The following is a 12600-nucleotide window of genomic DNA, read 5'->3' as shown; positions in this document are numbered from 1 at the left end:
CAGCACAATAATGAGGTTTCCGTAATAAGGTCAGCTTGAAAAATACTTGAACAGTCTTACTATGGCACTCAATGAGAGGAAATGCTTAAGTTTGTCAAAATTGAAGAAAAAGTACAATATTTTGACAGCATAACTGCGGATGGAAGAGTGACCACAGTGAAGAGTATATTGGTATGTATTTGATTAAGGACACAGTTGAAGCAAAATAGTAACATATTCAACAAATCAGCCTTTGTTCCTTTCAATTAAATTACAAGTGAAAAAAGTGGATGATGGAGCAGGATAAGCTTCCGTTAACGGTAGAAAGGTTTGCCTTGCCTGTCTGTGTTTGCTGAGTGGAGTGATGGAACAGACAGGCTGGTTTTCCGGGGTAAATAAGGCCTGGGAAACATTACTCACACTATCAGGGAGCAAAACTTATCACCAGCGGATGATTATTAGCACAGGTGCACTTACAGTAAACACCAGAGAGTTGCAGTTTGTACTGAAAAAGAACATGAGATAAAGAAGCTGTGAGCTGAGGCAGGGTGCGTCTCCCAAAGGTGTTTTGTCTGCATTCCTAAATGTTGCAATGGATCACACAAGTAAAGATTATTCAGAGTAAGAAGAAAAGTTTACCGCAATAGGCACTCTGTTACTTTTCCCCTTAAAGTATGGTGTTACATGTTTCTCACTTAGGGACTTTCTATATTTGTATACCTCAATTCATTTTCTAGACCTTTTTTTATATGCATAACCCATTTGTTAAGCATTTGACTTGTCTGGGCAGAGCTAGTGGTTCCCATATTCAACACACACACAGAAATTGATATTAAACACACAAAATAGTGAAGTACTTTAAATCTACTGGTTTCTGGTACTCTACACCAGTGACATTTAAAATTGATAGTTAGTGACATTAAGATCCTAATTACAACAAAGTCGTGTGCCCATACTGTAGCTAAATAATACTGATGAGCTTTATTGGGATGAAATTGAAGCACAGACTTCATATGACATCAATGAATGCATGAGACAAGCAGGCTTGTGCAGCAGCATATGAAATATGAATAAATTGCAGAGTGGAATGTTGTTTGTTGTTGTGCAGAAGTCTGAAAAGAGTGCTGGAGGAGTGTAAAGACGTGCCGGGTCGCAGTGGGGACAGAGCTGGACGAGTGTGCGTGCGTTGCATAGCACCCAGAGACTAATCAAAGGTTTTGCGACTGTGTGGGTTTAAGGTGGATATATCCACACTAAACCAGTGAGTGGCAGGGAAAAAAAAAAAAAACATAACGAAGGCTGAAAATGATCACTCTACAACCGAGGAGATGAAGGAGCGAAAGCCTACGCATTTATCTTGGCGACATGCTGACAACATTGAGGACTGGTGCTCAAACTGAGAAAACTGTAGAATGCTTAAACCGTTTTAGTAAAGGCAACTTTTCAAAATGTGAATACAACTGAAGGAGCACTCATAAGGATTATTAATTAGCAAAGAGTAAAATAAAGAGGACTGCAGCAACAAAATAGAATATACCCGCCTTGTATCCAAATATAATCCATGATTTAAAGCACACACACGCACAGAGCTCAATGGGAAGGGAGAAAAATAGAAGCAAAACAATAAACACCACAAGCATTTTGAAGTGTCAGTCTAAAACTCCTCTGGGGGTTGAACAGAACTGTGTAAAATATTTTACATGGTACTGGAGTGGAAGCACAACAAACACAGTATCTTCTTCAAAGTTCCTTTGGGGTATTCACTTTCGAAGCATATTATATAAGATTCAAATCAAAAGCTTAGAGTAGTATCTGGGGTGGGAAAGTGCAAGTGAAGCTGAGCCCTCAAGGCCTCTGCTAAAACTCCTTTGGAGTGGACAAGCACAATTAACAGTTCGGACTGCAAGACTAAGGTTGATTCGTCGCACATCAAACCAACAGCCACACTGATGCAGGTTATTACGTAACCCACAACCGTAATAACGTTCAAAATAGATTAAGATGTTTTTAATTCATGTTAAATACATTGGACTGGGACTAATGTGAGGTGTAGAGTATGGCACAAAAGGCTTATAAGGGTGGTTATATTAATTTGTATCATCAGATCATCATGTTTAATTCATTAGAATGGTTCTATTTATAAAACCGGCGTACACATATTTTATTGTTAAGATTTTAAATAGTAGAAATGAGCAAATCCTTTTCAGAAGTAGAATCATAAATATGTATGGCGGTAGGCAACACTTGACTTTGTATTTTCATTTCATCCTAACCTACGAACTGATGAATAACTTGTCTAAAATCAGGGTAAATGGACAATTTCCTTGTCAATTTGACGTAGGAGATAGTTTTCGGGTGTCTTTCCGCTTTGGTAGGTGCATAATTACTGTCATTGATTAATAATCCCTGGCCAGCCCCATAATAATGTGTCCCACATGTGCACGGCCCTCCTAAAAGGAAGGCTCATTTGCCAGTGGGATTCACAGCCTAAACTGCTTAGTGGGATGTAAGGGGACCAATTTTCTTGTCTTGAGAGGAAGTTCGAGATGGGGCGGATGACTACGGCAGTTTTTCATTTCCTCAGACCATCACATCTCTGAACAAGGACAACTGCGATTTCAGTGCTCTTCTCCCTGTGCTCACTAAGTAGTTACAGTCAACACACACAAAGGGAATGTTATACAAAACCAGTTATATGCACACTCAATTTGTCATTTAAAATGGTCAAAAATGACAAAAAATAAATAAATGACACCCATTAATGCAGCATCAAGTGAAGTGGCTGAGCTCTTGATTTAGGGTGTCCATTTGATGACGCGTTCACACAAATAGAAGGACAATATAAAGCCTAAGCACATTTGATTAAATGAATTGGACAATTTGAGATGCAATAGTGGTATAAAGGACTGACTTTGGAGTAACTAATACAGAGTTCTCCAAAGAAGGGTGCAATCCTTACAGATGTACGAGAATGGAGGATGTCTCCCTTGGTTGCTTTGTAGTTTATTAAGCAGTGGGCAGGTGGACATTAAGGTTTTGGATTCCAGAAACAAAGAGGCACGTGCAGGTGGAATAAATATGACAGCAATGCAAATTAATTAATGATTCGTGAGCAAGCAAATGGCATTCTCAAAATGAGACGCTGATTTCTAAGAGGAGATATAAAAAAAAGATAACAGGACGATGACTCCGATTAGTGGAGATGGAAACAGTTCAACAACTGCGGGTAAGATACAAGCTTTAAAATGAACTCCACTTTGGTTCAAAATTGGACTGAGTGTTCCCAGTGAAGAACAGTTCAATCCATAATAACTTATCAGCACAGGAGGCGTATTACCCAGAGATAATTACTATAAGAGTACCCAGTCGCAGTGCGATTGCTACTGCGTGACATTACAGCTTATTAAACTGTCATGGGTGCACCCTGTTTTGGTGTCTCTTGATCTGACTGCCCCAAAACGACAAACTTGCAGTTTATCTACTCCATTTGTTTGACATTCCCTACAACACTACTTAATTTCATCTGGGGCTCCATGTCTTCTCACGGCTGTCTCATGGAAATCCTTCAGGGTTAGGTTAGGACCAGTGGGACACTAGTCTCAACTGAATTACACTCGTGTTTCCCCCTTTAAAAGCCACACGTCCTCAACAATTACAAAAGGAAATTGGCTCATATTCGAAAGTGGCAGAAAACTCACGGGCACACAAAATAATATATTACAGGTAAAGATAAAAACTAATGTTCCCTACTAAGTTCCTCTTATCATTGTTACAGTGTGACAGTGAAAGTCGTGTGTTTGGGTAAAAGAATAAATGAGGGATGAAAAAAGAATCAATCAAATGAAGCAACAAAAGGCGCGCCTGTATATAGATGATGCTCTCATTCAGCCGTACGAGTACCATCATAATCATTTTTGAGCAAAACACTCCTGATGAACTTTGTTGAACTTTTTACAACTAATACATCCAAATTAAAAGTTTCTCATCATTTGTTTCTCTCCACTGTGTTATTAAAAATGAACACTTTATCATGTGCAGGTGAGGCTGAAGCCAGTGTGTATGATTAATATTGCATGCATTGTTTTCATCTCATAAAGCCTTATCCCAAATCCCCCTTTATTCAACCTGATACTCACATACACGAATAGCAACACGATCTGTTCTAGTGGGGACCTTCATTATTGCAACATCAACATGATCAACCTTTCTAGTCAAGGGGCCTCAAACTAATATACTGTCTCACAATACTTTGGTTCAGAAACAATACACACTCACCAGACACTTCATTAGGTTCACCTGAACATTCTAATAATGCTCCGTATGTTTTTTTGTGTCAGATATGTATTTATTTAACGATATTGTGGATATGTTTTGCAGTGATGTATGGGGGAAGGTGTTTCTAATATGCTGGTTACATTATAAAATACCATAAATTCTCGGGAATAACCCAGCCCCCCCCCCCACACACAGTCACATTATATAGATGTTAACCGGTTCCTAGTTGTTGTAAAAAAGGTGTACTTTCATTCCAATATGATATTTATTGTCTGATGTGAAACATAAATATATAATAATGTGGTTTTGGCTCAATTCCCCCATGGGAATATGGACCACATTAGTGTGGTACACGAGTGTGTTTTTGGTGTGCCTGACTTATTTATCCTCTGAGCTTTGTTTTCAGACACACCTCCTACAACTCCCTTTATTCGCTCCAGCTTAACATAATTTTCGTTGCTCACCAAGAATCATGAAGGCCTTGTGAGTGAATTTGTCCCACACGTAAATGGCCGTAAATAAACACAAACATGACTTTGACATTGGCTTCTTTTGTATTAAAGTGGGTTCCCCATACGGCAAAAAGTATTTTCCAAAGCATGTCTTTCACTCCTACATAGCCATTTTTACATCAGAGATGTCTTGAGACACTTAGCACATATTCAAGCTTATCCTTCTTCATTTTTTGTGACATCACACAAAGCGGGGACAGCTCTAAGGAAAGCTCGAGCGTTGACAGTCCAAACTGTTAGGAAGGTAAGAAAATGTGTCTTCACACAAAAAATGTGTCTGAATACAAGAATTCCCAAACTTTTAAATTAATATGCAGATAACGCTCATATTTTTGAGCGTGGATACCAGTAAATTGCGGGATCATATACATGTTAAAAAAAAAAAAAAATCTTTTGAAAGGCTTATTTTTGGGGGTGTTGGGGTGTAAATGCATTGGTGCAAGTTAATCTTGAGGAATTAGATTGTGCAAATTGTGACCTGTGAATGGACTATTACACTACATTGCATTACGCCTGTGTCTGTGTGTGAATGCAGTATGAAAGAGCGGCACTTTCGCAAGCAAAAGCACACGCACTGAGCGAAGGGAAGGCATTAATTACTGGTACTCACATCTTGCAGGGAGATCATAGCCGCAGGTGATCTTGGCTTTGCCGGTTTCACAGCCATTTAGTGTTTGACACTCATCATAGAGACAGGAACCTGCAGCTTTGTGTATGCAGCCATCGACTGAAAAACACAGACATAGAGTACTGAGACATGCATAAAAACATGCCTGTGACATGTCCAAGACCGGAGCTTCTATGTTGAGATAGACACAAGCGGAATTTCGATCTTTTCATCTCCACGTCAAATCATTTCCTTAGCTCGGCATTCTCAAAGACGAGAGACTCTGCCAGAGTGCAGTGCCCTTGTTGCTGGTAAATATTGACAGGCCTAGGAATTAAATTAGCTGGTCTAGGATCTAATAACATCTCCACACACAGTGAAAATGAGACTGTTCTTCCTGTAATCCCTCTCCCTTGTCAACGGCCATCTACAATCAGATCATTAACCGTATTTTCTGCCCCATGCTGGGAATCTTATATATGTTCTCTTCTCCGTGGCAGTGAGCCTGGTGTGATGTGGATCACTGTTCCGATTCTGTCGCGCTCCCTTCTGATGTGTGTCCTGATTCCACGGAAAACGTAGGCCCCTCCCCCCCCCTGCAAGGTTTTAATTTTACCGGGTTAAGGCCGCGATTGCTGCTGATTGATGGCCCGTCTTACAGAAGAAGGCAGGGAGATAGAAATCCACATTATCCAACTCTGAAAGCCTGACATCCCTCCAAGAGCATGTTATCAATCACACTGAAACATCATAAAATCAGTCTCAAGTTGTCCTGCAGAAATCCTCACAAGCCATTAGAGGATAACAAAGCCAAGAGGAAGAACAATGACAGATGGGCAAACAAAGTTGTCTTTTCTCTTTGTTTGTTTTCAATTGACCGGAGGACTGCCTTTATACATCAAAGGTTGTGGTTAAAAAAAAAAAAGAAAAAGAAAACTAACAACTCATACATGGTAAGCACCACTGAGACTCCAAACCACCTTCGTATTGCAATACACCATTTTCCGAAGTGTACTAGTGAACAGTATGAAGACAAAAGATATTTGGTGATGGGGGGGGTCCTTTATCTGAGTTCTTTTCAGGTTCTCAGGGATGAGTCAACAGCTGGGCGAAAGGTTCTCAGGCTCTATCAATCATCTTTAATGGAGTGAGGGACAGCCGGTTGACAGAGACGGAGCCTGATGGCTTTTCGGAAAAGTAACACGCATCTGACAGCGATGTGGATATGGAGAAGGATCGCTCTGGTGACAGAGGGAGCTACTTAACACAGTCCAGAGCTGATGTAGCGCCGGCCGGCTATGAGCTTGGAATTTTGAAAATGTCCACACATATTTGTCCACAATAACCAGGTAGAGTTATTGTTATAATAACAATTTTTGAAGCAATATACTTAATATTACAGGAAATAACAGGACTAAAGAAGAGGCTGTCACAATGCATAAAGGCCTCAGATACAAAATGCTATGCAGCTATGTATATTATAAATAAAACAAATTGAATGCAGATAGATTTGACATTTGGAAATGTACCTGTATAATCCTGCTGAGGGCAGGGGGAAATTAAGTTGACTTTGATGAATTCGATTTTTTATTTTATTTTATTTTTTTTAACGGCCTGATATTGCTGCTTTTCAAAAGCATACATCATTTAATCATATTTGTCCAGCTTCCATGAGATGCAACAAGCAGGCAGGGTAAAAAAGCAGAAAAAAGTTGCGCATTTACACACAAATAATATACAACATATATAGAGTATAGTTTTCTGAAGGCTAATCTCACAAAGGGCAGCAGGTTCAGGCCACGCCTATGTAAGGCCAACTGCTTTTGTTATTTTTTCCTATAGCGAGTCAGGTTAGGGAAAGGCAATAATGCACTATTTCGGTTTGTAGCATTCCCGCAGGAGTCAATGCTCCCGAGACACTTCTCATCACTACCAAGCATTCCTGATCTCTAGCCTCTAAGCACCTTGGGAACTCAGCAAGCAACAACGTGAGGTTGTGCACGACATCTCAGTAGCTGGAGAAAATGATTCAAAGTGATAGCTTCAATTTCCATCTGAGAGCTCCTCCCTTCCTCCTTCCCTCCCCGGTGCACTGCATACTTCTAATGAGTCTGGGAATGGGTCTTCAGTGTCCATAAATACAACAAAAGATGGTGAAATGATTGACATAGCTGGAGAATGGATTTAATTTACCTGTTTACAGGAACGAGTGGAGTTCAACTGATCCATTGTATACCATAGAGACACAAATAAGATATGGAGGTGGGATGGGAGCCCACAGAGAAATACTGATTTTAATTGGGGAGTAAAAAAAATCATTAAATGTGGTCGTTGTCATTCACACTTGATTTTTTGTAAGGTTTTCTAAAGCCACGGTTTGATTAAAAATCTCAGCAGATTCATAAATTGTGTATGTCTGACACATTAAAAGTGCAGCCTCGGAATCTCATTATGAAAGAATGATATTTCATTTTGGAAAAGAGGATGGTACCAACTTATTTCATTTTATCACTCTAAAGCAGTGGTGTCCAAACTCTTTGCAAAGATGGCCAGATTCGGTGTGGTGAAAATGCGCGGGGCCGAACATTTAGCCTGACAGGTTTTTTTTTTTACATGGAACACCAATAAATCCAAACACATTTTAGCAAACAAGTCTCCCTTTGCTTTTGACTCTATTTAAATTTTAAGATTCTTAAACATTTATTTTGGTCCATTTGAAACATGACATACAGTATTACTGGCATATAAATGTTCACTGAACTTTTAGATTTAAAACAAGGAAATGAGTAAACGTATTCACCAGTGCAAATTACTTTTCAAACAACAACACATTGCAATTAAATCACTTAGAATTTTAATTCTATGACAGGGAAAAATGGAAATATATATCATATTCATCAGTACAGGCCAGGGTTAATTTGAAACATGGCATATTGTTGAAAATAAATGTTCAGTGAATTTTAAATGTAAAAACAGGGACATAAGTAACAGTCTCCTTGCAAATGAGGCAGACAGAGTTGTGTATTTCAGTGAAAAATAGTCCAATTTCAACCTTTCCTTAAATTGTCGGCCCTCCCTGTCCCTTTTTTATTCATTGTCGCCATTTTAGAAATTGTCCGGAAAGGGGCAAATAGGCGTATGGAGTTGGACAGAGTGCTTCTGCCCTCTTATATGTAAAGAAATTGCATTTAGAGTGTATCTTATATGCATCAACGTCAATGGGGCTACGGGCCAGCCGTTATTAATTCTATGACAGAGGGTGCGGGCCGGATAAAATTTGACCACGGGCTGCATTTGGCCCCCGGGCCGGACTTGGGATATTGATGCTCTAACGTCTAGCCTCCAAAATACAACCTCAAATTTGAGTGAAGTAACATTAGGATCTCTATTTAATGCGTATGATCTGCACTTTGAAATCTGCAAAGCGATTTTATGGACTCCTTGGTCCATGCTCCACCCTTATAAAACAAGTTAGTCCTCAGGAAGGGTCATTCAATACTACTACTATTATTTATTATATATATATATATATATATATATATATATATATATATATATATATATATATCCTCAGAATCCTCAGAATTTCAGCCTCTGAGAAGTAAGACCTCTCCGATTTCTGTAGGCCTCCACGAAAGCAGATTGATTATATATATAAATATAGGATAATCTAACCCGATGCAGACTCAGTACCAAATTCTGTTACTATCCATACAGAGATGCCGCATTTTGTGGAAGTTCAAAGCCTCTCTCCTGAAATGCAACAATTACAATTGAAAGGGGAAAATGAGAGTACTTTTTTTTACCTTAATCTGTATTGCTGCAAAAACAATTTTTTGTTTGTTTTTTTAATTTTGTTTCTTTGTTTCTTTGTTTCTAAATATGTTTAGAAAGAACATGTTAATAGGATCTTGGCTATGTGATGTACATTTTGTGGGAGCTGTTTATTATGGGAAAGGTCACAGGTTTAAGTGCTATTTACAAAATATTATTCTCACATAAAAACAGATATAATCCATTTGGTTTCAGTACAAGAGCAACAATTTGAAAACTGAAAAACATTTAAAACTGGGTCTCAAAGTATTTTTTGCATAGCAATTTTTCCTGAAATAGTTTTCTGTGAATAAAGTCAGTTGTTCAGTGTAAAAATGGAAAAGTACAAACAACTGCTGTGCTTTTTATTATAACACGTACTCCAGAAAAGAGTATATTCCAGAGAGTACATCGGCATTTCCATATGTACTTTCTTTGCCGATTTCTCAACTAACTTGGAATTGTGAAAACTGGATGTTGCAGCGCTAATGATTAAGAAAAAAAACAAAAAAAAAAAACATCGTTCAATACAGTGTGCACCGAACCATGGCCATTTTATCAAACAATTTGATACAAAGACATGTATTGTTGCAAGCCAATATTTTTATACATTTTACTGTCTTACTATTAGTCTTTCAACAGTGAGTGTTTTGACATGTTGCCTGAAGTTAACATCTCAGAAATGAAACCCTAAATGCCCCTAAATCATTGCACCAGAATAGAAACATACAATAGGTGAGACACTATGTAATTAAACCTGCTCATTCTCTGCCTTGATAAGAGAAAGCTTTCCTAAGTAGTTACTCAGTCCACACAGTTAAATGAAGCTGAATTTTGATCAGTGGCTCGTCGGCATTCCTCACATTTAATAATGAGTACAACAACCGAGAGTGAGAAAGCGAGAGAGAGCGAGAGAGAGAGGCAGCCATATTGGCAGAGACAAAAGCAGTGAGGGCTGTGTCACTTTAAAGCACTTTGAATGGGTTACTCAGCTATAACCTTGGCTGCTGCCATTGTTGGAGACACCTCTGGCTCAACCTCCCGAGGCTTGGCTCCCATGTGCATTAAGGGACCAGCAAAGCTCTGCAAGGCTTCTCCCAGGCATCCCGAAAACCAAGTGGCTTTCAATCGCTCCATCAGACACATGAATACCTGCTCTGCTCTCATTACAATACCCTGCTTTCAGAAATAGTGTCAGCTGCAGCTTTCTCTCCTAATTATTTCCTGCGCCTCTGAGGGTTAGGATCAGGACTGGAGCCAGAGGAAGCAGCATGGAGCGGGTGGGGGGGCGAGATCGGGTATGCTTGAGCTAGAATCTACCTAGCAGGATATGGAAGCCTGAATATCAGCAAGTAATCCAAGTAAGGGGAATGGAGAGGCATTCATATAAAGACAGCCAACTCGGCTGCATTGTCTTTGTTACCGTTACCTGCTGGTCTACTGGAGGGTCTCGACACTGCAGGTTAGGAGAAAGTAACAAAACAAAAAAAGCAAATAGCACAACAACAACAATAACAAAAGAGCAAACTGACAGAATTAAAAAAAAAAAAACAATGAAAATCAGGCCACTGATGAATAAAAGTCCATGTAATCACTAACAAGTAAAATTGTATTTATTTTTTAATACACATCAGAGGAAATAAAAGAACTCCAGCTATAACAATGCAAAGCTAATTGAGATAAGGTGAGAGAACAAAGTGGACGGACACACATCTTATAATTATAATCTTATAATTACATCAGTGATTGACTGCATGCAGTGTTTGATTTTTTTTTTTTTTTTTTGGGTGGGGTGGGGGCATGTTTGAGTTTTGTTCCATGGTCCACCAATTTGGGGGAAAAATAAAACTTGCCTTTGGTAATATGATTTACAAATGTTTGCATAAATTAAGTATACAGTATTTCCAATATTGTCTGCATGCTTAGTGATGTTTCAACTTAGCTTTTCATTGATCAGGGCACCCTGAATGACTTAACAATACACAAAATAATCAACACATAGGGATAACTGCTAGCTTTCAAATACTAGCTAAATGCTGTGTGACTATTATTACAAAATTGGGGGCTAAGATAACACCATTTAGGGTGCTACTCTATTATTCTGTTCACCGATTTTTTTGTTGTAACCATAGCAACAGCTTATGTCCCAACTCCTCTGAGCACTTTTCAGCGCTTAACACTGATCAAAGCCCCAGCACAATTCCATCGCTGTGATTTACAACACTATTTTCTACTCAACTAATTTTACGAAGGAGATAATGACATGGATTAGTTGCTAATCAAGTGCCAATCAGAGATCCGGCTGAACTAAATGTCAGGTGGAATATGTTCAAGCCATTGTGGTTACTCCCTTGTGATACAGGATCGTGAGACCTAATCGCAGCAATTTTAGGTACAACCGGAGCTAGAGCTCGCCCCTTACTGTAACCACATTCTGTGCAATGTAATAATAATCTCCGCTCAACCCATAATACATGGGATTTAAAAATGGTAAAACAGATAGCCACAGATGTTACTCTGTAAATAGCCATTAAATGGTGGAGGCTTACATGACACATTATTCCCCTGATACTGCTACAGTATGTAAGTAGGGATGAAAACAATGGACAACTATCACAGCTTCATCAGAAATAAATCATTCTGCCATTATAACATTGATCACAAATGCATTCTATGCCATACCAACTGAATCCATTGAATACTGTAATGTTATTTTGGCACCTTGATATTCTCTATTTATAAGCAGCCCAAGGCGCTTCCTATAATTTTATTCTTAGTATATTAAGGCGATGATAGACCAAAAACATGCTGGCCAACAGTGACAGACGCTTACCCCCTGTGGCGTCCGGCCGGCTGTCGGCACGTCACGGTGGAGGAATACACCGACGGACAGTGACGCTGACCATTAAAGTACCTTCTGCGCATGCATAAGATGTAATACCCTTCCATACCATCGGCGGCAGTAATCACCATTTCTCATGGTTAGAAAACCCTAACTGGAAAGGTGTTGGCCTGGGGTGGATTAAAAAAACGTAATAAACAATGCATTCAGCTATATTCTTCGCTCACAATGAACTCCCACGCAAAGTAAACCATCACGTTCTTGACACGGTATTGTGAAATACTTACATTGTCAACCCTCACTCTTGTACTTGTAAAAAGATTACGGCAGCGGCGGTTGTGCTCACTGTTTTTCCGCATTTGTCACTTCCCGTTGGTGCCCCGAGCGCTGATTTGCTAGCTAACAGCCAATCAGAGTGACCAAATGTCATGACTGGCGACGCCGATTCAACATACGTAAATGCCCCCAAGACGCTTACAGACGGGTTACGACACTACGACGGTGACCACTACACCAAACAGACGGCGCATTCAGACGCCACGACGCTTCACGATCTCCTACGTCGGTTTGGT

General features: G+C 39.4%; 1 protein-coding gene across 6 annotated transcripts in view; it reads right to left on the bottom strand.

Moving 5' to 3' along the window:
• Positions 1–12600, bottom strand: part of macrod2 (mono-ADP ribosylhydrolase 2) — a 392053-nt gene that overhangs the window by 238957 nt on the left and 140496 nt on the right. For 5 of the 6 annotated variants that reach the window (XM_086045890.1, XM_086045894.1, XM_086045892.1 and 2 more), the window contains one exon: positions 5377–5493. In XM_086045890.1, the coding sequence (XP_085902016.1) occupies positions 5377–5493 (117 nt within the window). Of the gene's footprint in view, positions 1–5376; positions 5494–5748; positions 5877–12600 lie in introns of those variants that run through there. The other variant, XM_086045896.1, reaches the window with a different exon arrangement.

The sequence above is a fragment of the Filicampus tigris genome, chromosome 11, assembly GCF_054856515.1.
Source record: "Filicampus tigris isolate MCC_2025a chromosome 11, RoL_Ftig_1.0, whole genome shotgun sequence".
NCBI classification, from domain to species: domain Eukaryota; kingdom Metazoa; phylum Chordata; class Actinopteri; order Syngnathiformes; family Syngnathidae; genus Filicampus; species Filicampus tigris.
Note: the sequence above shows the minus strand (reverse complement) of the source record. Positions and strands in the feature narration are given on the sequence as shown.